The sequence below is a fragment of the Juglans regia genome, chromosome 11 (genome assembly GCF_001411555.2).
Source record: "Juglans regia cultivar Chandler chromosome 11, Walnut 2.0, whole genome shotgun sequence".
NCBI classification, from domain to species: Eukaryota; Viridiplantae; Streptophyta; class Magnoliopsida; order Fagales; family Juglandaceae; genus Juglans; species Juglans regia.
Genome location: NC_049911.1, coordinates 20,208,418 through 20,231,782, shown reverse-complemented (window position 1 = coordinate 20,231,782; position 23,365 = coordinate 20,208,418). Strand labels below are relative to the sequence as shown.

Sequence of the window (23,365 nt, the reverse complement as noted above, 5' to 3'; positions counted from 1 at the left end):
AAGAGAAATGCTTTGTGTTCCAAATTCAAGACTCAAAAAGTGTCCCAAACGATTTTTTTTTTTACTTAGTGATTAAGGAAATATTTTTTAACGATGTTGTAATTTTTTTTATTTTTTTAAAAATATATAAAAAAAAAGAAAAATAAAAAAGTGAAATGTACTTTTCGGAACAACCATTCGAGACATTTTTTCGAGAAGTGTAGTGCTGCTCATATAGATATATATGTTCATTTATCTAATTTTCATACTTGCCTTGCATGTAAGCTTCTACCGTGCGTGCATATGTATGCCTGTGTAATCAATTCTTATATTTTATGTGATTTGTCAAGTTTATGAATCATTTCAAATAAATATAGACATAAAATGTGAATTCAATTACATTTTAATACTATATGTGCAAAGTTTTCAAACATATCTTTTGTATATGTCGCAGTTGAAATTAGGCCTCGTTTATTTTCATAAATAAGAAAAGATAAAATGAGATGAGTTGAATTGAGATGAAAGTTAAAAATAAAATAAAATATTATTAGAATATATTTTTTTAATATTATTTATGATTTGGAGATTTAAAAAAATTGAATTGATTATTTTATTTTGTGTGAAAATTTAAAAAAATTGTAATAATTAGATGAAATGAAAAATTTTGTGAAAGTGAATGAGGTAATTAATCAAACCTACTAAAAAATCAATTTATATTCCTTTCAGTCTCGCATCTAATAAATTACAACTTTATAAACAGATACAATATTAATGCCTTATATATGCTGTAATTGAGCATGGATTTGCTTCCTCATTCTTTTTGGGTACATCTTCGTTAGTCTTGATTTCTTGCACCATCCTGAAAGTATGAATATTACCCCATAAAGAAGAATATTCTGTTTATAGTTCAAAGCAACAAAATTGGCGTCAAGGTGTTGGTATGGTCCGCTCGCTCCAGACACAATTATTTTTAAGTTTTTTCGCAAGAGCCATACGCGACGCGCGCCCCACTCAGGGAATGTATATGCATGTATACTAGAGTCCGCTCGATTTCGCAAAGACGCGCACACGCCATTGCAGTTTCTAGTTTCTTCACCTTCCCTTCGTGTCTCTCTGCTGACTCGCTCACTCTTTCTCTCTCTGCACCTAGCTCTCTCTCTCTCTCTCTCTCTCTCTCTCTCTCTCTCTCTCTCTCTCTCTCTCACTCTGAACTTGTCCCCCTCTCTCTGATCGCTTGTCTTTTCTGTGAGCTCGGAAGGTAAGTTTCGTATTGACCTAATTGCCTTCTTCTCTCCAAGTATTTCTTGCATCGAACTTCTCTTTTAGGCATTTTCTTGAGTACCTTCCTGTTATTTGTTCTATGGCCTTGCCTAATTGTCACCAATGTTACACCAAACATACAAAAATACGTACATAAATCTATATGTGTTCTGCGCGCGTGTGAGTCTCTCTCTCTCTCTCTCTCTCTCTCTCTCTATATATATATATATATATATATATATATATTATGCACGTGTACATGTTTGTATATGCTTTGATTAACTAAACCAAATGGCACGCTCTTTTAATACGGCTAAACATACAGAGTGAGGAAAGGACTCACAATTTTCTTTTTGATTGTTTTTCTGGTTTTGAGATTAGAATCCATTCTCGAGCAGGGACTTTAAATCCTTCAACTGTGATGTAAAAATGTGCTCTGTCTGTAGGGGAGTGGATGTGGGTGAGGCAAACTTGGTATAACTAATGGTTGGTAATTTATGCAAACCCCACTAGTCTAAGCAGGTTGTTGTGATTGGTGTGCCTACGTAGATTCAGATGACAATTCAGTATATGATATATCCATTTACATGGTTTCTATTAGAAGTAGAATAAAAGGAATTTTTTAATGGGTTGACAAAGTTTTTGGTAAATACGATGACATGCATATATCTGTACACGTTGTATGTATGCTTGTATATATACCATGGATATGTAGAACTTTGTCAGGGTGCTCAGAACTGTGAACTTATGTTTGAATTTTTACTTTCAATATTTAGGCTTCAGGCAAAAGGTATTTATACTGAATCGACCCTAAGTAGCTGATGTTATTAATTCACTTATTTTAGTTCAATTTATTTTGTTTTGATGAGTCAAATTTTTATGAATATCAGTAGGCGTGATCCAAGTACACTGGATATATACAAGAAAAAAGAAAAAAGACCTTGTTAAAAAGAAGAAATAAAGACAAGGTCATGAGCATTTTTAAGCCCATTAGAATCTAAAGCTACTGAGCAGATAACCGGTGTGCTGAAAAAGAAGCTATTGAGTTCCTCCAATGAGCATTCCTTGTCTTCGAAGTTCCAATCGTCTTTTTTTGGCTCCAAATGCACCACAGAAGGCATATGGGGACCGTCTTTTATATTGCTGCAATTTGCGCAGACCATAGAGACTTCTCCTGCTAACAAGAAGATCGACCACTCTCCCTCCATGCTACCCCAACTTTGTCAAAGAAATCATCCCACATGGCCCTGGCAACATTCTAAAAAAAATCATTTTATTTTTGGGAACCAAATATCATAAAATTGTAGAATTCATGCTTCTCTGTCAGATCTTTGAACAAGGTTATGTTGATCCAATCATCTACTGTTTTTCCTTGGAAATGCATTTGGAGAAGTAAAGTGCCTCTCAATGTTGCTTTTTTTGGTTGGTTGGCCTCTCATGGGAAAAAATTGACTATTAATAAGTTGAGGAAGCATGGTATATTTATTATGGATTGGTGCTTTATGTGTAAAAGGAATGGTGAATCGGTGGATCATCTTCTTCTCCATTGTGATGTGGGAAAGGCTTTATGGGATGAGATTTTTAGTAGGCTTGATATTGCATGGGTGATGCGGCTGATGCCGAATCTTTTTGCTTGTTGGAGTGGAACATGGGGCAATCATCAAATAGTGGCTGTTTGGAAGATGGTGCCATTATGTCTTATGTGGTGCATATGGAATGAGAGGAATGGACGTTGTTACGATAATAGAGAACATTCGTTGGGAGGGATTAGAGATTTATTCTTCCATACGTTGTTAGTTGTTACTTTGGGCATTGGCTATTGTATTGGAGGGGGTTAGCTTTAGGAGATGTTTGGATTCAGAGATTAGTTGAGATGGGTTGAGATGGTTTGTGAATAGTAGAATAAAAGTTGAATTATTTATTATATTTGGTGTGGGAATTTGGGAAAGTTGTTTTGAGATTTGAAAAAATTGAATTGTTTATTATATTTTATGTGAGAATTTGAAAAAGTTGTAATAATGAGATGAGATGAGTTGAGGTGGGTTTTGAATTCAAACCTCTCCTTAATGATTTTTATGCTGCTCTTACTTATAAAAAAAAAAAGGGGATTTTTATGCTGTTTTTTCAATTAGGTGTTTTTCTTGTATACTACCTGTGTACTTGGGCTATGCCTAATTATGTGGATTAATAATTTTTCTTACTTATTAAAAAAAAAAATCATATTCCTCTTTTTCTGCTTTGCAATAAAAATGAGGGTAAATGAATAGATTACAACTTGAAAAGTATTGAAATTTCCCCCTTCAATGTGCAAATATAGTTGATAATTTCTTTGGCCCATATTATCAATGAAACCATGTGTATTTGGGGAGAACTGTGAAAATGATAGCATGGGTCTTGATAAATATATAAAAGCTTATAGTGAGAGCATGTGCCTTAGTCAACATGTCAAACCTTGAAGTAGCATTTTATATTCTTTCACTTGATTGTGAGTACCGTTGCATACAGGCTGGCTAAGTCGAGTGGCTGCATGAGACGTGCATTTTTTCTTTGCATAAGGGCTGAAGATTCTAATAATGGCTTCAAGAGGAATCTTGCAAAGGAAAAGAAACCTCTTCAATTCCCTGAATCAATCCACTTGCTTGATTCGAGGTTTTCCAAATTTTGAGCTACTAAGGACATCCTCATCTGATGTATTATTGAATTCAAGCTGGGTTGCAAATCATCCATTTGCAGCTACTAATTGTAGAAATGAAGGAGGTTTATCTTCAGTCAACAAAGGTGGATTACCTGGTCTTTTATTAACAGGATTTCCTAGGCATAACTCCTTTGCAATTTCAACTTTTGGTAATGGAATTGGAAGGGTGGGTTTCGTTCCCTCTTTGGGTGTTCAGTGGATTTCACAATCTGTTCGCTTTGCTTCAGCAGCCCCAGTGGGTCAACCTGAAACAACTAGTGGTAATGATGAAAATGAACAAAGGGTTTCTAAAAGGGTAAAGGAAGCTTCACCGGAGGAGTGTGACCAAGCAGTTGAAGGTTTGAGTACAGTTAAAGCCAAAGCAAAAGCTAAGCAAATGCAAGAATCACAAAAGAATGTTGAATCTATTATGAAGACAATATGGACAAAACTTCTGGGAATTGGTCCTGCTTTGAGAGCTGTTGCCTCCATGAGCAGGTTCTAAACCTCTAATCTGTTGTGTGTGATCTCTTTTAACTGGTTTAGTACTTATGTTTGTATTATACTAATAGGGCGGACTGGGCTAGGAAGTTTCGCCATTGGATGGATGAATTTAAGTCTACATTGCAGCACTATTGGTTGGGTACAAAACTACTTTGGGCCGATATTCGGATAAGCTCAAGGTTAACATTGAAGCTTGCGAAAGGGAAGACTCTTTCTAGGAGGGAGAGACAACAACTCACACGCACCACTGCTGATATTTTCAGGCTTGTTCCTTTTGCAGTTTTTATTATAGTTCCATTCATGGAGTTCTTGCTGCCAGTATTCCTGAGATTATTTCCCAACATGTTACCATCAACCTTCCAGGACAAGATGAAAGAAGAGGTAATTGTTTTGAGGTCTGTCACATTCTTATTTTGGAGGACCATGAGTGGATTGACCTTCATGGTCTTTTTCCTTTTTGTTTAGCTGTTTAAAGTTTCTGATTTCTATACTTTACTGGCGGGTGGTGTGCAATACTTATAGTCTTTTATTGCTGATCGATGGGTTATGGCTCTAGGTCACTGCCCATGAGATTTTGCTGTGAGAAAGTATCTTAGTTTGTAACAAACCTGTATTCATTTTTTACGAATTTTCCAAGGTAAATGTCTAAAGTTGATAAAATTAAGAAAATTTTTCTATTTGCTGGTGCAATGATTCTTTAGATATCTTTTTCTCTACTCCATTTAGTTATGTTAAAATAGTTATCTTTGGTACAACTGTTTAGAACAGCTAGGCACTATTTATACAAATTATTCTGCTTTTATAAGAATTCAATAAGATAGAGTACGGAGCAGAAGTACAAGGAAAAAAACTTTCCTTCTTGATTTGCATCAATCTACAAAAGATTTGACTGAATTTTAAAATTTGGAAGTGTTTTCTCTAGGTGTTCAACAATTTTAGGTTGAGATTAAAATCTTTGTTGTGCTAGTGGCATTTCTCCAGGGAAAAATAGAAGAAAAGAGTTATTAACTGCAATGTGTATAATGTAGTCTGATGTAATGTCTTTTTTTTAATAAGTAATAATATTATATATATATATATATATCAATAGGAGTAACCAAACACACTGGATGTATACAAGAAAACACCTAGCCCATACAAGAGAGCCCCTAATAACCCAAAAGCCCATGAAAACCTACCCAAAATACACCAAGCCCGAAATGGAATGTAACACACCTCTTCGACCCCAGCCCCTAGATTCTGTAAAAACCTCTACCCGAAAGCCCTCCCTTTAGCCTTCTCTCAACTTGAACTAGCTCCCTTAGCATCATAGTTGATTGCCCATGAAAGATTCTTTAACTCCCTGCTTTTCTTAAACTTAGATTTGGTTTCAAGCCCGTGGCTCACCTCAATTGCAGTGAGTAGTGTTTTAAATTGGTCTTCATATTCTCCATGTTCTCCATGTGAAAGCCCCAGGGTTTGTAGAAACCCGTTATCTTTATTCAGAATCCAATCCGATGTTGAGCCCGCTATATCGTTAATCGGAGGAAGAGAAACCAGGGGAACGACATTGTCCCCAACCACAATACCGGACTGCACTCCCGACTCTAAACCTTTCCCCACACGAGGCAGTCTGATGTAATGTCAAACAATTTTTTTTTATAAGCGATTCAATGTCAAACTATTGATTTTGTCTTCTAAATTTGCACAAGTATTGACAATGAGTTGTGCATGAGCAATTCCGACAAGCTGGTGTTACATTTCCTGTAGCACTTGAATTGCTGGTTCTTCTTGCCTTCATATTGAGATTGAGGATGTAATACCCCAGGTTTAATTGTCAATAGAAGGCCATCAATTATGCCGTGTTAATAGATAAATTCCTACTGAGTAATAGATGTAATTGTCTCATTAATCTAGGTTGTATATGCTCTCCTAAATAAGAGAGGAGATTTAGCTTGCCATGTATAGTTCCCTAGGATCACTCTATGTAATTAGCTAGCTTACCATATATAGCTCCCCAGGATCACTCTATGTGATTAGCATGTACAACTTAAGTTTCCTTGTATAGCTGGCAGTCTTGCCTATATAATGAAAGACATTCTCAGAAGAGAAGACAATTCGAACCATTTTGTTATGGTATCAGAGCCATTCTCTAAGAAATCTCAGTCCTAGCTTTCTCAGTCATAGCCTCAGTGATCATGGAGAAGTCAGATAATGTTTGTGTCAGATTCATTGGCAAAAATTATTATGCTTCTTGGGAGTTTCAATTGGAGACATTTCTCAGGGGTATGGAGTTGTGGGGCCATATAGATGGCAGCAGCAAAGGGGGATCTACTGCAGAAGGTTCTGCGACTGACAAGGCAGCTTGGGCTGCCAAAGATAACCAAATCATGTCCTGGATTCTTGGTTCCATGGAGCCACATCTGATTCTTTCTCTACGTCCTCATAGGTCTGCAAAGGCTATGTGGGATTATCTCAAGCAAGTCTATAACCAAGACAACAATGCTAGGCGCTTCTAGCTTGAGTTGGCCATTGCTAACTATACCCAAGGGGATCTGTCAGTTCAAGACTACTACTCTGGTTTTCAGATTTTGTGGAATGATTATTCAGACCTTGTTACATTCAAGGTCTCTGTAGAAGATTGGCGACAGTACAACAAGTACACAAAACCAGCCAAAGAGACCAATTTCTAATAAAATTGCGGCCTGACTTTGAATCTGTTTGTGCCTCTCTAGTAAATAGAGATCATGTTCCGACTTTGGAGGCCTGTTTTTGAGAAATCTTGCGTGAGGAACAACGTCTCAATACTCAGAATATTATGGAGCAGGCTCGTGTTGCTTCTAATACTGTCTCAGTTGCCTATGCTACTCATGGCAAGGGGAAGGGTCGTGACATGAGCACCACACAGTGCTATAGTTGTAAGAAATATGGCCATATTGCCCCTCACTGTCCTCATAAACTTTGTAACTACTACAAGCAGCCAGGGCACATTATTAAGGAGTGTCCTATTCGTCCTTCACGCTCTAACAAGGCCTATCATGCTGCTGTTACTTCTGGTGTGTTACAGTCTGCTATTCCTGTTGCTTCTGCTGGAACTTCTACTGTTGCTTTACAGCCTCCAACACCTTTTCTAACTCGAGAGATGATGCAAGAAATGATTGTGAGTGCATTTTCAGCTTTTGGTCTTCAAGGTACTGGTTCTTCATCTACCTCTTGGATCTTAGACTCAGGTGCCTTTAATCATATGACTAATTCTCTCCATGGGTTAAGTAATATCAGAGAATATTGTGGCTCCTCACATATCAAACAGCCAATGGTAGTGCTCTACCCATTGTGGCAGTTGGTGATGTATCTTCCTCCTTTAAGGATGTTCTTGTATCACCTAATCTCTCTGTGAATTTAGTATCTGTTGGCCAGCTTGTGGACCAAAATTGTGATGTACACTTTACTTAGGGTGGTTGTGTTGTGCAGGATCAGATGTCAGGGCAGTTGATGGCAAAGGGGCCTAAGCACGGACGTCTCTTTTCTCTGCAACTACCTGTTCCACGTAGCTTACCTTCTTTCTCTGTACTATCTTTACTTTGTAATGAGTCTAAAGTGTCAAATGAAGTCTGGCATAAGCACCTTGGTCATCCTAATTCTAGGGTTCTATCTTATTTGTTGAAATCTGGTCTATTGAATAATAAAGAGCATTCTTCTTCCGTTGTATTTCCTGATTGTGCAACTTGTAAACTTGGCAAAAGTAAGACTTTATTACCCTTTCCTTCTGAAGGAAGTAGAGCAACCCGTAGCTTTGAGATAATTCACAGTGATGTTTGGGGTATTAGTCCTATCATTTCTCATGCCCAATACAAATATTTTGTGACCTTTATCGATGACTACATTAGATATACATCGGTTTATTTCTTGCGGCACAAATCAGAAGTTTTTCCTATGTTCAAACTGTTCTTAGCTCTTGTTGACACTCAATTTTCAGCTGCTATTAAAATTCTTCGGTCCAACTCGGGTGGGGAATATATGTCTCATGAGTTCCAATCTTTCTTGCAATCTAAATGTATTATCTCTCAACGTTCTTGTCCATATACTCCGCAATAAAATGGAGTAGCTGAATGAAAGAATCGTCATCTTTTAGATGTTGTCAGGACCTAGCTCATTGAGTCTTATGTTCCTCCTAAGTTTTGGGTAGAAGCACTCACCACCACAACCTTTCTTATAAATAGACTTCCTTCTCAAGTTTTAGATTTTGAGTCCCCATATTTCAGGCTTCATCATCACAATCCTACATATACAAATCTTCACACGTTTGGGTGTGTATGTTTTATGCATCTTCCCCCACCGGACAGAAACAAGCTTTATGCCCAATCCATCCGTTGTGCCTTGGGATATAGTGTCACACAAAAAGGTTATTTATGCTATGATCCAAACTCCAATCGGGTTCGTGTTTCAAGGAATGTGCTCTTCTTTGAAAATCAATGGTTCTTTCCTATGTCTTCATCACTGTAGCCTTCCCTTGCTTTCTTGCCTTCTTTTGATGACACTTCTTGTGCTCCTAGTACTCAAGTTGAAAGGTTCAAGCCAGGCACGGTATACCAGCGGAGACCTCCAGTGCTGCCCCCTTCAGCTCCTGTCTTGCCATCTTCTCCCTTGTGCCGCTCCTCTAGAGTATTTGGTTCTCCTGACCGTTATGGATTCCCGTCACTTATGGCAAGTACATCAACTCTTGCACTGTCTGCCACTATATCTTCTATTTCTATTCCTACTGGTTACTCACAGATAGTCAAAGAGAATGCTGGCAATAGGCCATGCAGGAGGAACTATGTGCTCTTAAAGCTAATAAGACTTAGGAAGTGGTGGATTGTCCTGCAGGTGTGATTCCACTTGGATGTAAGTGGGTCTATTCTATTAAGTCTGATGGTAGTTTGGACAAGTATAAAGCCTGCTTAGTAGCTCTTGGAAATAATGAGGAGACTTTTGCTTCGGTATCCAAAATGACCACTCTCTGCACAGTTTTGGCTATTGCTGCTTCTCAAAATTGGGGTTTGCACCAAATGGATGTGAAGAACACCTTTCTTCACGGGGATCTCAAGGAAGATGTTTATATGCGTCCTCCTGCAGGTTTACTTTCCACCCCTACTTCTACAATGTGCAAGTTGCGTCACTCCTTGTATGGTCTCAAATAGGCCCTTCGTGCGTGGTATGAGAAATTTACCTCTACCCTACTCAAGTTTGCTTTTCTCAAAACCAAGTATGATGCATCTTTGTTTCTTCGCAAAACTGAGATTGGTGTTGTTATTCTCTTGGTGTATGTTGATGACATAATCATCACGGGTACTGATTTGGTTCTGATCTCCCAATTAAAGTAGCATTTACAGGACTCTTTTCACATGAAGGATCTAGGCTCTCTCATGTATTTTCTTGGTCTAGAGATTACTGCTGGTTCACATGGTATCTTTTTGTCACAACACAAGTATGCCCAGGACTTGGTGGCTTCTGTTGGTCTCCAGGACTCTACTCCTCTTGATACTCCCATGGAACTTTTTTTTTTTTTTTTTTTTTATCGGTAAATAAAATTTTATTGATCAAAAGGAGGCAAAAAGCCTAAGTATACGAGACATATACAAGAGCAACGCCTGTGCGTGCTAATTTAGAGATACAAGGAATTCATGAAAAGATATGCCATGGAAATCAATTAAAATCGACCAATGAAGCAAGGTATTGAAAAGCAAATTTCTAAGCTCTTCCATCGATCGCTCTTGATCTTCAAAGTTTCTTGCTTTCTTCTCCCTCCAAATGCACCACCATAGACATATAGGTATCATTTTCCATATGGATGCAATTTGAGGGTTGCCCCGAATACCTCTCCACGAGGCTAGAAAGTCACATATCCTTTCCGGCATCACCCAAGCTAAATCCAATCGAGCAAAAACTTTGTCCCACAAGATCCTGGCAATCTCACAATGTAGTAAGAGATGGTCAGTGGACTCGCCCCTCTTCTTGCACATATAACACCAGTCCATAACTATGATTCCACGTTTCCTCAGGTTGTCTATAGTAAGAATCTTCCCCAAAAAAGCTGTCCAAATAAAAACGGCTGCCTTTAGAGGTGCCTTTGTCCTCCATATGCTCTTCCATGGGAAGGAATGGGCTGAGGTGTGCATGGTCAAAGAATGGTAGAAAGAACGGGCTGTGAAAACTCCCTTCTTGGAAGGGCGCCAATAAATCTTGTCTTCGCCTTCCCCCAACACACGAGTGGAGTATACCTGATCAAAGAACACTGAAAATTCATCCATTTCCCAGTCTTGTGCAACTCTAAGGAAAGTAATGTTCCATTGTGGAAGGCCATTGGAGATGAGAACTAAATCCCCTATTGATACCTCTTTTCTTCTTGCTAAGCCATAAACTTGAGGAAAATCTTCTTTGAGTGCCCGATCACCACACCATAAATCATGCCAAAATTTTACCTTCACTCCATTTCCAACTTTGAAACAAGTATGTGCTGCATATGTGTGTCCCAACCTCTTCTAATATGTTTCCATAGCCCAACTCCATGAGGCCCACTCACCTCATTGGAACACCAACCTCCCCATGATTCTCCATGCCTCAAAAGCAATGACGGTTCGCCACAAGGCCTCCCGTTCATTGTGAAATCTCCATAACCATTTGTTCTCCCATCAAAGAAGGAGGCTTGGGTATTCGGAATTTGAAATCTTTCAAACCATTTGTTCTCCCATGGAACTTAATCTCAAGCTGCGCAAAGAAGAGGGTGACCTGTTATCAGACCATGCAGCCTATCATACGCTTGTTGGCAACTTGATCTATCTTACAATCACTAGACCTGATATTTCTTATGCAGTCCAGCAGGTTAGTCAGTTCATGGCTTCTCCTCGGCACCTCCATATGGCTGCAGTTCGATGAATCATCCGCTATGTCCAGGGCATAGCTTTGCAGGGACTTTTCTATCCTACTGGTACTTCACTTGATCTTGTAGCATATAGTGACGCTGATTATGTTGGGTGTAGTGACACTTGACGTTCTACTACGGGTTGGTGTATGTTTCTTGGCCCAACTCTTATTTCTTGGAAAAACAAGAAACAGGACCTTGTTTCTAAGTCCTCTACTGAGTCCGAATATAGGGCTATGTCCCAAGCTTGCACTGAGATACATTGGCTCTGTGGGCTATTGGCTGAGCTTGGTTTTTCTCCATGTGGTCCTACTTCTCTTCATGCGGATAATACTAGTGCCATTCACATTTCAGCCAATCCCATCTTCCATGAACGCACTAAACATATCGAGGTTGATTGCCACTTCATCCGTGAGGCGTTTGAAGCTCAGACTATCTCTCTTCCCCATGTGTCTAGCAATCTTCAAGTGGCAGATATTTTCACCAAGGCTCTCACACGGCAACGACATAATTTTCTTACAAACAAATTGATGCTTATGGATAACCCGCATCAATTTGAGGGGGGATGTCAATAGAAGGCCATAAATTATGCCGTGTCAATAGATAAATTCCTACTGAGTAATAGCTGTAATTGACTCATTAATCTAGGTTGTATATACTCTCCTAAATAGGAGAGGAGATTTAGCTTACCATGTATAGCTCCCTAGGATCACTCTATGTAATTAGCTAGCTTACCATATATAGCTCCCAAGGATCACTCTATTGATTAGCATGTACAGCTTAAGTTTCCTTGTATAGTTGGTAGTCTTGCCTATATAATGAAAGACCTTCTCAAAAGAGAAGACAATTCGAACCATTCTGTTATTAATATGAGAAGGTGGTGAATAAAATCTCACGTAGAAGCTCCAATTATATCGTTGATTAGTCTTTTTGGAGTACAAGTCGAAATATGGCTTGAACTTTTCTTATGTCTTTTCAAATGGTATCAGAGTCAATCCCAACCAGAAGTGTGGGACTTGACCAATGTCACCTACAATGGAAAGACCTGACGAGAATGTTAGGGACTTAAAAGGGGGATATTTTAATAACCCAGGTTTAGTATGTGAGGATGGTGAATGGAAACCCACATTGCTTAGGAAAGAGAAGTTCTTTCCCTTTATAATGATTTCAAGGAGCTCCTATTGTATCATTTACTAGCCATTGTGGAGCATAGGTCTAGATATGGCTTGGGTTTTCTTTGGATTGTTTCAGATGAGTTGCTTATTTACTTCGTCCATTTTGTGCTAATATATATATGCTGTTAGCAGACCATGGTGATGATTCCAAACAGCTGTAAAGGTATAGATTTTCGTTAGATGTGTTATGTAACATATAAGGAAGGGTTTCATGTCTATTTTGAATAGAGAAGGTAAACTAGCAATATCAGTGTTGCTTAAAACTTAGTTATTTAAAATATCAGCAGTTTGTTGCACCTAATTGCTTCTCATGCATCCTGTTTCCATTCATCACTGTTGAAAGATGAAGCGGGGTACCTGTGGTGTGACGTGTATCCCCCCTGTTCCATATATTACTCCAATGCATATGCCAAGATATATAAATGCATGTCTATGAGTATATTCTCCCAATCTTGGAGAGCCCCATTATCAAGGAGAATGTTGGTTTCAATTATAATGATCAACCTGCAGGAGGCATTGAAAAGGAGGCTAAACGCAAGACTAGAATATGCAAAGTTTCTTCAGGACACAGTGAAAGAAATGGCGAAGGAAATCCAAATCTCACGAAGTGGAGAAATTAAGAAGACAGCAGAAGATCTTGATGAATTTATCAATAAGGTTAGTTATTTATATGTTATCCTTCTCATAAACAAGGGAGGTTGAGTTGCTCTATAATCATCTGTCTTCCTGTTGTGATATCTATTGTTTATTTTTGCTCTGCAATTTGCATAGCTGAGAAAAGGTGCCAGTTGTTCCAATGATGAAATTTTAGGCTTTGCCAAGTTATTCAATGATGAGCTTACTTTGGATAACATCAGCAGGTTGGTGCTTCTGCTATAACTTCATATTGATGCTATTATTCCGTGTATGACTCTTGTAATCCAGTGACTCCCATAGTTATTGGTGTTTTTGTTATCAATGCTGTATTTGACAAAGATACCTTATTTTTGGTGTTAAACGTAGGCCTCGGTTAGTTAACATGTGCAAATATATGGGTATCAGCTCATATGGAACTGATGCGTATCTGCGATTTATGCTTCGGAAAAGACTACAACAGTAAGATACATTTTGTTTTTATAGCCGCACCCTTTTGTTCTTCTTCTTCTCTCTCCTTTTTGTTATGTTTTCTGTTAGCTTGCTTGTGTGTTTTCGGTCTGGAAAGGGACTTTCCTCTTATGTTATGTGGTCAGAAATTTCTTTTTGGGGGCCTTGGACAAGTGTATTTTAAAAGTGGGCCCCTGAATCTCTCACAAGTGGTCATTTTCTCATTGTTATATGTATACGTACATATGAACTGAAGGTTCATTTGTGAAATACCTTGATTTAATGTCGATTTGCACTTATAAACAAATAGCTGATCCACTTGCACTCCTTGCAATTGCTGTTTTACGCTTTAATATTCATTTGGTTAACCTTTTCTTTTCTCCATGATATTATTTAGTGGACATAAAGAAATGTTATTTGCGACATTGTTTTGTTTGAAAGGAGAATAATAGAAATAACTTCTAACAGCAATTTATCTTAAATACTTTCGGAGGCAATTTTAAAAGGTTTTATGTTTCTATTACAGTTCTGGCATTTGAAAATTTCTGAGGAGGTTTTCTAGTCGATAAGCTCATGTTTGGGAGTTTTGTGGTCTTTTTCGTTTTCTTTGATTTTGGTTTTTGTTTCAAATTTCATGCGTGTTTCACCTCTCTAATATGGTACAAGTTTAATTACCCTTTGCCGCTGTACCTATAAAAAAAAAGTTACGCTTTGCCGCTGTAAACTATGAAAAGTTTTAATTTGCACCCTAAACTATTAATAGGTTTCAATTTGCACCGTTTATTAAGATTTGATTGTCGTGATTGTGCCACTTGATTTTATTTTCGTTTGTCTTAACATTTAGATCTAATTGAGGGTGCAAAGTGAAACATATTGTTAGTTTAAGGTGCTAACTAAGAAAACAAAGATAGTTGGGGGTGTAAAGTGTAATTTCCATTATGATTTATCATTTAATGTTAAAATACAGTTAGTTTTAGTCTTGTAGGTATTAATCGATTTGAAATTTGTTAAACTGTAATCATTACAACTAGGAGGTAATATATGACCCGACCCGTAAACCCAACATATGCACGAAACAAAATAAGCGGGTTTTGATCAAAACGGGTTGACTTGATAAAACACGATTAATAAATAGGTCAATTGTGGGTCAACCCAAAATCAACCCAAAATCCAAAATCAACCCATATAACCAAAATACATTCTAAACGGGTTATGTTTAGGTTAATCTAATAAAAATTAATTATTAATCGGGTTGTGTTCGGGTTGACCTATATATAGTCTAATACTCATGATTTGACACGACACGAGCACTACCTGCAAACACAAATTACCACCCCTAATTACAACCAGTGTTGTAAACAGCACACTTAAGCGCAAAATGCAAAGCGCCACGGCTGAAGCGCTTCACATACCAAAAGCGAAGTGCATTAACAAGGTGCTTTTTGTTTGAGCTTAAAGCTCAGAATGCACTTTCATAATTTTTTCAAAAATCCATTCAAGACCCCCAAAAGGATATAATAAAATATTCTTAAGTCTTTAGTTTATATTGAAGATCATTTACATGGTGGCACATGTTGTCAGAAGATTTATATGCTTTAAACCTAATATAATAGTCCAAGTTGGTTTTCTAGATGGATTGATATTTGATTGCTTATGCTAGCATAGAAGCTAATAGCTGCAATTCTTGAACTTTTTTGGTCATAGATGTTTATATTTAGTAAAGCATGAGAGTTATATAAATTAAGTTTAGATTTATGTAATTAGTTTATTACTTTATCCTTATTGCACAATACTCTAATAAATTGAGTTAATAGGCTAAATATATTACCCTTTTGCTTTTCAAAGCTTTTTTTTATTTATTGTATTTTATGGGTGTTTTTTGTATTATACATCATTTTAAAAAATGTGTGTTTTACTTCAGTTGGTCACTTGTTCTCAAGTGCACCTAGGGCTTTCACCAACGCTGATTCTTGCATTGCTTATAGAAAAAATGATTCTTGCATCAAAAGTTTTGGATTGCCATTTTGGGGATTTAAAGAGAAGATAAAAATGAGGGCAATATCAATAAATTCTTAAGAGGTTTTTAATATATTCAAGTTTTGGATGAAAAAACCTAAAATCGTTTCGGTTTGGCAGGATCAAGAATGATGATAAGTTGATTCAGGCTGAGGGCGTGGAGTCCCTTTCAGAAGCTGAACTTCGTCATGCCTGTAGAGAACGAGGAATGCTCGACTTATCTTCAGTGGAGGAAATGCGTCAACAGGTTCTTGAACTTGCATCCTATTAATTTCAATGACACACGGTTCTTGAACTTGCATCCTATTTTTTCGGCTGATGCACTTCTTTTTGGGTGATTGCATTTGAAAAGTTCTGAGGATTCCTCAGTCAATAGTCTTAATTGAAACCGTTCGTTCATTGTACTTACATACATCCGCCAGAAACTCATTCTTTTGATATGGTCAGCATTCACCCACTAGTTTTCTGCTCAGAACTGTTAAAGTAGCCAATTATCTTGATTGATTTAATGTGTGCCAATTTAAGCAATGTGCAGTAATTTGATTGTCCATCTTCCCTGCAATTACTGCCCTTGAGAACAAGGAGGAATTTTCATGCCTTATAGATAGATTTACTTCACTTTGAACCTAATCGATTCTGAACTTCTGATGTCTGCAATGTCCTCATGCAAAAGGTCCAATGACCTTATCTTAATGTCACATTGTCCTCTACTCATAAAAAAAAGTCACTGTCCTCTTGATACAACACAAGTTATCTGCTGAAGCAGTGAGAATAATTTTAACAGGACATTTAACACATCTAGAATGCTACCTAGTAACAGCTTTTGTAACTCCTAGAATCAGTCTAGTTAAACCTATCTTATGGCAGTGACTCTCTTCTGATGTCTGTGACTTATTCATTAAAATTTTGAAGATGCCATTAAAATAGTTAGAATTTGCTTTTGAAGTTTGGATATATTGCTCTCTGCATATAAGGTCCAAGAAGGGTTTCCTTTTATTCAGGCATGTAAGTTGTTGTATCTGTTTGTAACTTTGCAGCTGCGTGATTGGTTGGATTTGTCTCTCAATCACTCTCTTCCATCTTCCCTCCTGATTCTTTCTAGGTAACTTATTGCTGCACCTGATATAGATGTTTCAAGACACAACCATGCTTGAATTTCTTGATTGTGGTCTGGTACTTTTGCAGAGCCTTCTCTACGTCTGGTAAAAAGCCAGAGGAAGTTGTTCAAGAGGCAATCTCCTCTCTACCAGATGAGGTTGTGGATACTGTTCAAGTAACAACCTTGCCATCAGAGGATTCTGTTTCAGAAAGGAGGAGGAAATTGGAGTTCCTAGAAATGCAGGAAGAAATGATCAAGGTTAATTATACTATACTTTATAAGTGCTTTTGCCTTTTCCCGTGGCATTTTTGTTGGGCTAGAGATTTGGTCTTTCTACTATATATATCTGGTTTTCTTTACTACTATTTTCAGTACTTAATCTGCTAGCAGATTACATTTTTCTTCTGATATTCTGTTACTAGTTCTTGTTCTCTTATTAGGTGTATTGGAAGTATACTTCTTGTGTACCTTGATAATGCCTATGTTCTTTCTTGTTCATTAATAAAATTTATCTTTCTTATAAAAAAAAAACTAATGCTTATTGAAGTTATGTGCCAAACTTTTTCATCAAATATGAGAAGGATAACAGGTCAGAAGTTCATAAATGCCATGTCTTGTCAAAATTATTCAAGATTTCTGAAACAGATCATTCATAAGATAAATACATAAAAGAGCTGTACTGGTTGTGAGTCAATTAGTGTGCAAGGATCATGTGATTGTGTTGCATTGAAACTTTTATGGTTCTTTAGGCCATGTTTGGTCTTCACTTTAAAAAAAAAAAAAAACATTCAACTTCAATCCAAACATCTTTCAATCTAAAAACAAATTCTATATCGATTTTTCATCTACTCATTTGCTTAGGCTTCAGTGGAAAAAAACACGACCAAAAAAACTTTTACTTAAAAAACTACTCTTAGAAAATTATATTCAAACAACTTTTCGACTTTACCTACCCACCTACCCATCTTTACAAACTTCAATACAGGACATATAAAAAAATTAAATAAAAAACTTATCACAAAACTCGATAAAAAAACACATCTTAATTTTTTCAAAAGAAAATTCTCAAAATCTTTCTTAACCAAAAAAAACTTAATAAGAAAAAGCTACTTCAGAAAAATTATATTAAAAAAAGCTTTTCAACTTTACCTACCCACTTTAACAAACTTCGATACTTAAAGACTTCTCACAAAACCCAATAAATACTGAATCTCAAATTCTTTAAAAAATTGGTCTCAAAATTCTTCTTAACCAAACATACGCTTAGTTCCTAGGTCTGTGATATATCATGGTATATCATTTTTTGATTGGTATACATCATGGTATATCATATCCTTACCTTTTGCTTGTTTATTAACTATTTTAACTAATCTCTATAGGACGAGGAAGAGGAAGAAGAGGAGGAGCAGGCCAAGATGAAGGAATCTGCTGGCAGCCAAAAGGATGTGGCTTTGGAAGAGATGGCTGCAGCCATGGCTAGAGAAGCACGGGAACAGGCGAGAATGAAAACATTGGAGAAAGTGGAGGAGCTTTGTGAGCTCAGTCGTGCACTAGCTGTTTTGGCTTCAGCATCTGTAAGGATTGGAAGTAATTTGACTTTTAAAAAAAAGATTGGTAGTAATTTTAATTTTGTTAAGGCTTGTCCAAGTGATTGATAATATCTTATTTAATATTTTCCTCATACTTATTGTTTGGTTTTATTTTTCTCTGCTACACATTATAGTCAGTGAGCAGGGAGCGTGAAGAGTTCTTGCAACTTGTCAAAAAGGAGGTAAGCTAACAAATCTCTCTTTTACTTTGAACCAGTACATTTTTAACTTTTGCTGAGTCTCTGTGTATGTGTATGTGCATGTATTAATTTCTGAGTTTATCTTAAAGTCACACCAAAAGTTTCTTAGTTTCTGTGTATGTGTATATATCAATTCATCTTCCGGAAGGTCTTAGCAAAATTTTTCTTTTAAGTAGGAACTTCCTTCATGTATGCTGTGTTTGTATAACAACTGGATGTTGTTATCTCGAGCCTCTGCTACATAACTCGAAAATTTCATTTTCCCCTGAGTTTTGTTGTCCATCATACTATAGTACAAACTTTACCATGCCATTTTCATGAGGATTAATTGAAATAACAAGTAGTTTAGGTTTAAAACTTTTCCATGTTATTCGTGCTTTTTGTTTTTTTTTTTCCTTTGGAACCTTGTATGCGTCTCATTATATTCTGTTGCTGTTTATATGATTTTGTTGCTATTACCATTTCCAGATAGAATTGTATAACAGCATGGTGGAGAAAGAGGGTACAGATGGTGAAGAAGAAGCTAAGAAGGCGTACAAAGCTGCCCGGGAAGATAGTGATCATGCTGCCGAGACTGCTGCAGATCACAAGGTTTCTTCGGCACTTATAGAAAGGGTAACTATATTTTAAAAATACTTTTGAGTTATGAATTCCTTTTTTTTTTCTCAATTTAGTCCCCGTTGATGGTTGGATCTTGATTGTATGTGTTCTATGTGCAAGTGGAAATATACAAAAATGTTACGGGATGTTCTTGTTTCAGGTTGATGGTATGCTCCACAAGCTTGAAAAGGAAATTGATGATGTTGATGCAAAAATTGGAGACCGTTGGCGGTTGCTTGATAGGTTTGTTGCCATTTAATAGCTATGTCATTTGAAAGGTGATGTTGAATGCTACAGAACTTTATGCTCATGTTCATGATGTGTGCATATAGGATGTCATCCCGCAAATGGTTTTAGAGAAGGGGAGAGAGGGGGGCGTGTATTTGACAACCATCCATGGTGCTTATCGAGTGTATATATTTGTGGGAAGGGATTGTGATGTAGGATGAAAATTGAGAAAACACTAGAAGAGGAAGAAATAGTGGAAGATAAGAAAGAAACCAGAAAATTAATAGAAGAATAAGAAGACACAGAAAAAGATGGAAGACGGCGGCAGCCTCAATTGATTAATCTCAAAAAACTGATCTTCAGTGTTTCATTACAAGCATTTAAATAGGAAAAATAACACAAACCCTAAATAAACCTTAGAAAGTCTATGGGCTAAAGCCTAAGCCCATTAATACAAATCCAAATAAAATAAAGAAAACATAAGTAAAATGACCAAAATAACAATAATAGAAGATGTCCTCATCAGATTGTAGCATCACATGTTGCATGCTGTTTCCATGTCCCAATGCACTTACAAAATGGCAGTTGTACAGGCCTCTCAGTCATAGCTTGTCTGAACACATGATGATTATCCTACCTCTCATGGTACCTATCTGTTTTTTTCTGAAAGGGGAAAAAACAGAAGAAAAGAAATAGTTCTGGAGTACACAAGTCTCAATAAAAGCAATGATTTGTGACTTAAAATCTTCAATTATAGAAAAGAAAAGGTTTGGGACCATTACATTGGAACCATTTGGTTGTCATGATGTGTCTCTTGCTTAAAGCTGCCTGACGCAAAATCGAAGCGATCATCTAGTTATGTGTTTCTCCTATATACTACCTGAGTACTCAAACTATGTTTTTGCAATTTTAACAAAAAATTTAATTACTTATAAATACAAACATGTAAAACTTTCCTGGATGGTCTACTAACCTTCTTGTAGTAAAGAGAAATTTAATGTGAAACTTTTGCGGGTACAACTTCAAATTCAAGTCCTGTTGACCTGAGACAATGTTCGAAGAAATGCTGGTGATACTATTTAATGGGTTGGCAGTCTTCTAAATTAAGGCCCCAACATCTGTGATTTTTTGTATTTGTGCTGAACTTCTTAGTATATATCTCCTCTGATGGATCAAGCAAACATAAAATCATTTATCAGTGTCAATGTTCTGCATCACCTCCCTAAAAATATTACTCTTTCACCCAAAAGGCACCTGTGAAATTTTTAGTCTCCTCGAAAGTTACATCGTTCGTGGACTTTTTGAATCCTCCTGCACAGCAGTTTAAGCTAATATCATAGTCTAATCCTTACGACAAAGCAATAGTTAACTTCCATTACCCTCTTTCTTAAGAATTCATTGCATCTCTTGGAATTATGTCAAGTTAACTGCTTTTTGTTATTTTTATGTCAGGGATTATGATGGGAAAGTGACACCTGAGGAGGTTGCATCTGCTGCAATGTACCTCAAGGACACTTTGGGTAAGGAGGGCATACAAGAACTTATCAGCAATCTTTCCAAGGATAAAGGTCAGTGGAAATAGGTTATTTCCCCTTCTGATTTTCACCATCCTCCTAATAAATGTAGATCTTAAAGGAATGTTAATATCCGTACCCAACTGGTGGAATAGACAGGTGGTGATTTTCCGTACGATGCAATTAGATTTCAATTATGAAGAGTTTGGTACCGCATGGAGACAACAGCATTCTCTATCGTCTTAACCATCTATTAATGGAATTATCTGTTATTCATAGTAACTTTGTTCACAACCTATTGCCAAGAAAAGAGGAATAAAACATCACAATTTTGATCTGTTGAAACGTCCTTCATGCTGTGAAATCAATATTTCCAACTGAAGGAACCTTAGGTGGTAGAAGAGCAATATGAACATTCTTCTCTTTCCATTGCTTTTTGGTATTGCATTAAAATGATTGAATCTATGAATAGCTATAAAGGCCTAAATTTTATCTTTCTGATTTCTGTTTATTTTTTGACATTCAAACATCATCATAACTATCGTATTTGACTGCTACTTGTTCATTTTCTTTGCAACAGAAGGAAAGATACTGGTTCAAGATATCATCAAACTAGGCAGCGAAACGGAAGATATTGAATCTTCTGAAGCAGGAAAATCATAGAGGATATATACACAATTTAAGTTAATCCAAGTTTTATATTTGTGAATGAAATGGCCGCTCATTTAGAGAATACATTCTACTTGGATACTCTGCTCCGCTCTCAATATCTGTGAGATGATGATGCTATGCCCGCCTTGAACCAAAGGAAAAAGATCAGGGATTCTTAGTAGTTGTAGCTGAAGGAAGAAGTGATGCATCCCTTATTGCCGCAAAATCAATATATAGATATAAATAAATGGAGAACGAGTGTGTGTATCCACACTAGATAGATAGGAGAGTTGTGTAACTTATGTTCATCTTGATTTTGTAAATTGATGGCCTCGGATTCTGAAGTATGATGTCATTAGGTAACATTTTTTAGACCGATATGAAACTCAAGCCTTTCGACGTGTGGAACTCATCTTGGATATAAGGTGGGATTCACGTTTTCCCCCCATTAAGCATAGGAAACAATGAATGAATTGTTGTTCTTACTATCGAAATCTTGATTTTCACATGCAACGACCTATCTCTAAAACATGCACCTGTCTATGGAGGCTGTACAGAAAAGCATCCGGCTTTTTTAGCGTTCCACATGATGCTGCATTTGCATTCAGCATGGTTCTAAAGGCTGAATGGTGCTTTGTGACACCTTAAGGAAGTTTCAAGCCATCTCAGGAAAATTGGTGCTTTGGAAAAAAGGTATGCAAACCGGTTGAAGAAGGGAGTTTTGGCATAAGAGATTTGAAGGAAATTCTAAAAGGCTGTTCACAGGAAATTTGCTTGGGATTTTCTGAATGACTTTTTCTTATGGGCTGAATAACTTTTTCTTATCCTTATCTCATTGTTCCTTCTCGGTATGGTTCTAGTTTCTGGAGACCCATTGCTTCCTTGGTTATGGTTACGTTTGGGTAGTGACTAGTGAGGTGATTTCAGATAATTTGTGAATAGTAATAAAAAAAAATAACAAAAAAAATAATGATAAAATATTAAATAGTAGTGAATAGTAATAAATAGTAATAAAAAATAATAAAAAGTAATGATAAAATATTGAATAGTAGTAGAGTGAGGATTCTTGAGAGTCACTTGCTGGTTGAAAGAAAGGAGTATGGATTTCCGGTATGAGAATTGTTAGGCATTGGAATCTTTGCTGGTAGAGTGAATCAAGTGCTAAGACCTAATATGACAGTGAATTTCTAAAAGTAGGAATGTCCACTTTTAAAAGTAGGAGAAGAATTGATAGATTTATTGTTATAAACAGCTAAGGTTACAGCCTGGAATAGATATTCCAATATGGTCAGCAGCTAAAGAAAGAGGTATTTTCTTCTAAGTCAGCTTGAAGCGGCCAAAAACTGGAGTCTTAGACCAATTTAAAAGATCATTTGAGGTAGTTAAAATAACTTAATTTTGGGCTTTTCGATCAAGGGAAACTCAATGTACTTCATAATGTTGCAATGTTTTTTTTCTTTCTTTATTTTTATTGTCTGAATATTCAATAGCTAAGACAATTCCAATGCTCTTTCTCGTCATGCAAAAACTGAGCCAACAATTAAGATAAGCACAAAAATTAAAACTTCTATATATACAGATATACCCAAAACATCAAAACTCATTGGCCGTGGATAAAGAAAAACCGTTTCAACATAAAAAACACAAAATTTAGAGCAAACATTCGAAATTGTAGCCAAGCATAACCCATTGGTTCTATTCCCAATTCATAACTAGAAAGTTTTTCCGGCACTTTGCTAATAGGGGCTAAAACTCCCAAAATTAAAAATGCCAAAATAGGAATAACACTTTGATATTATTAAAAATGCCCAAAAAATATCATATTATTAAAAATGCTCAGGAATAATACATAGAAGGATCTTGTGCCCATGGAATATGTAATAGTCTCCCAGAAATTTAGAGTGTGAATTTCT

At 36.7% G+C, this 23,365-nt stretch overlaps 1 protein-coding gene across 1 annotated transcript; it reads left to right on the top strand.

Moving 5' to 3' along the window:
* The first annotated feature begins 920 nt into the window (after positions 1 to 920).
* Positions 921 to 21,946, top strand: LOC109018848 (mitochondrial proton/calcium exchanger protein-like). Its single transcript, XM_019001042.2, has 15 exons — positions 921 to 1,237; positions 3,745 to 4,411; positions 4,486 to 4,798; positions 12,983 to 13,129; positions 13,244 to 13,332; positions 13,475 to 13,567; positions 15,692 to 15,818; positions 16,609 to 16,673; positions 16,757 to 16,928; positions 18,050 to 18,244; positions 18,394 to 18,441; positions 18,928 to 19,074; positions 19,220 to 19,302; positions 20,740 to 20,855; positions 21,382 to 21,946. The coding sequence occupies exons 2-15, from the start codon at positions 3,813 to 3,815 to the stop codon at positions 21,462 to 21,464; spliced, it is 2,277 nt and encodes a 758-aa protein (XP_018856587.1). The 5' UTR covers positions 921 to 1,237; positions 3,745 to 3,812; the 3' UTR covers positions 21,465 to 21,946.
* Positions 21,947 to 23,365: the final 1,419 nt, after the last annotated feature.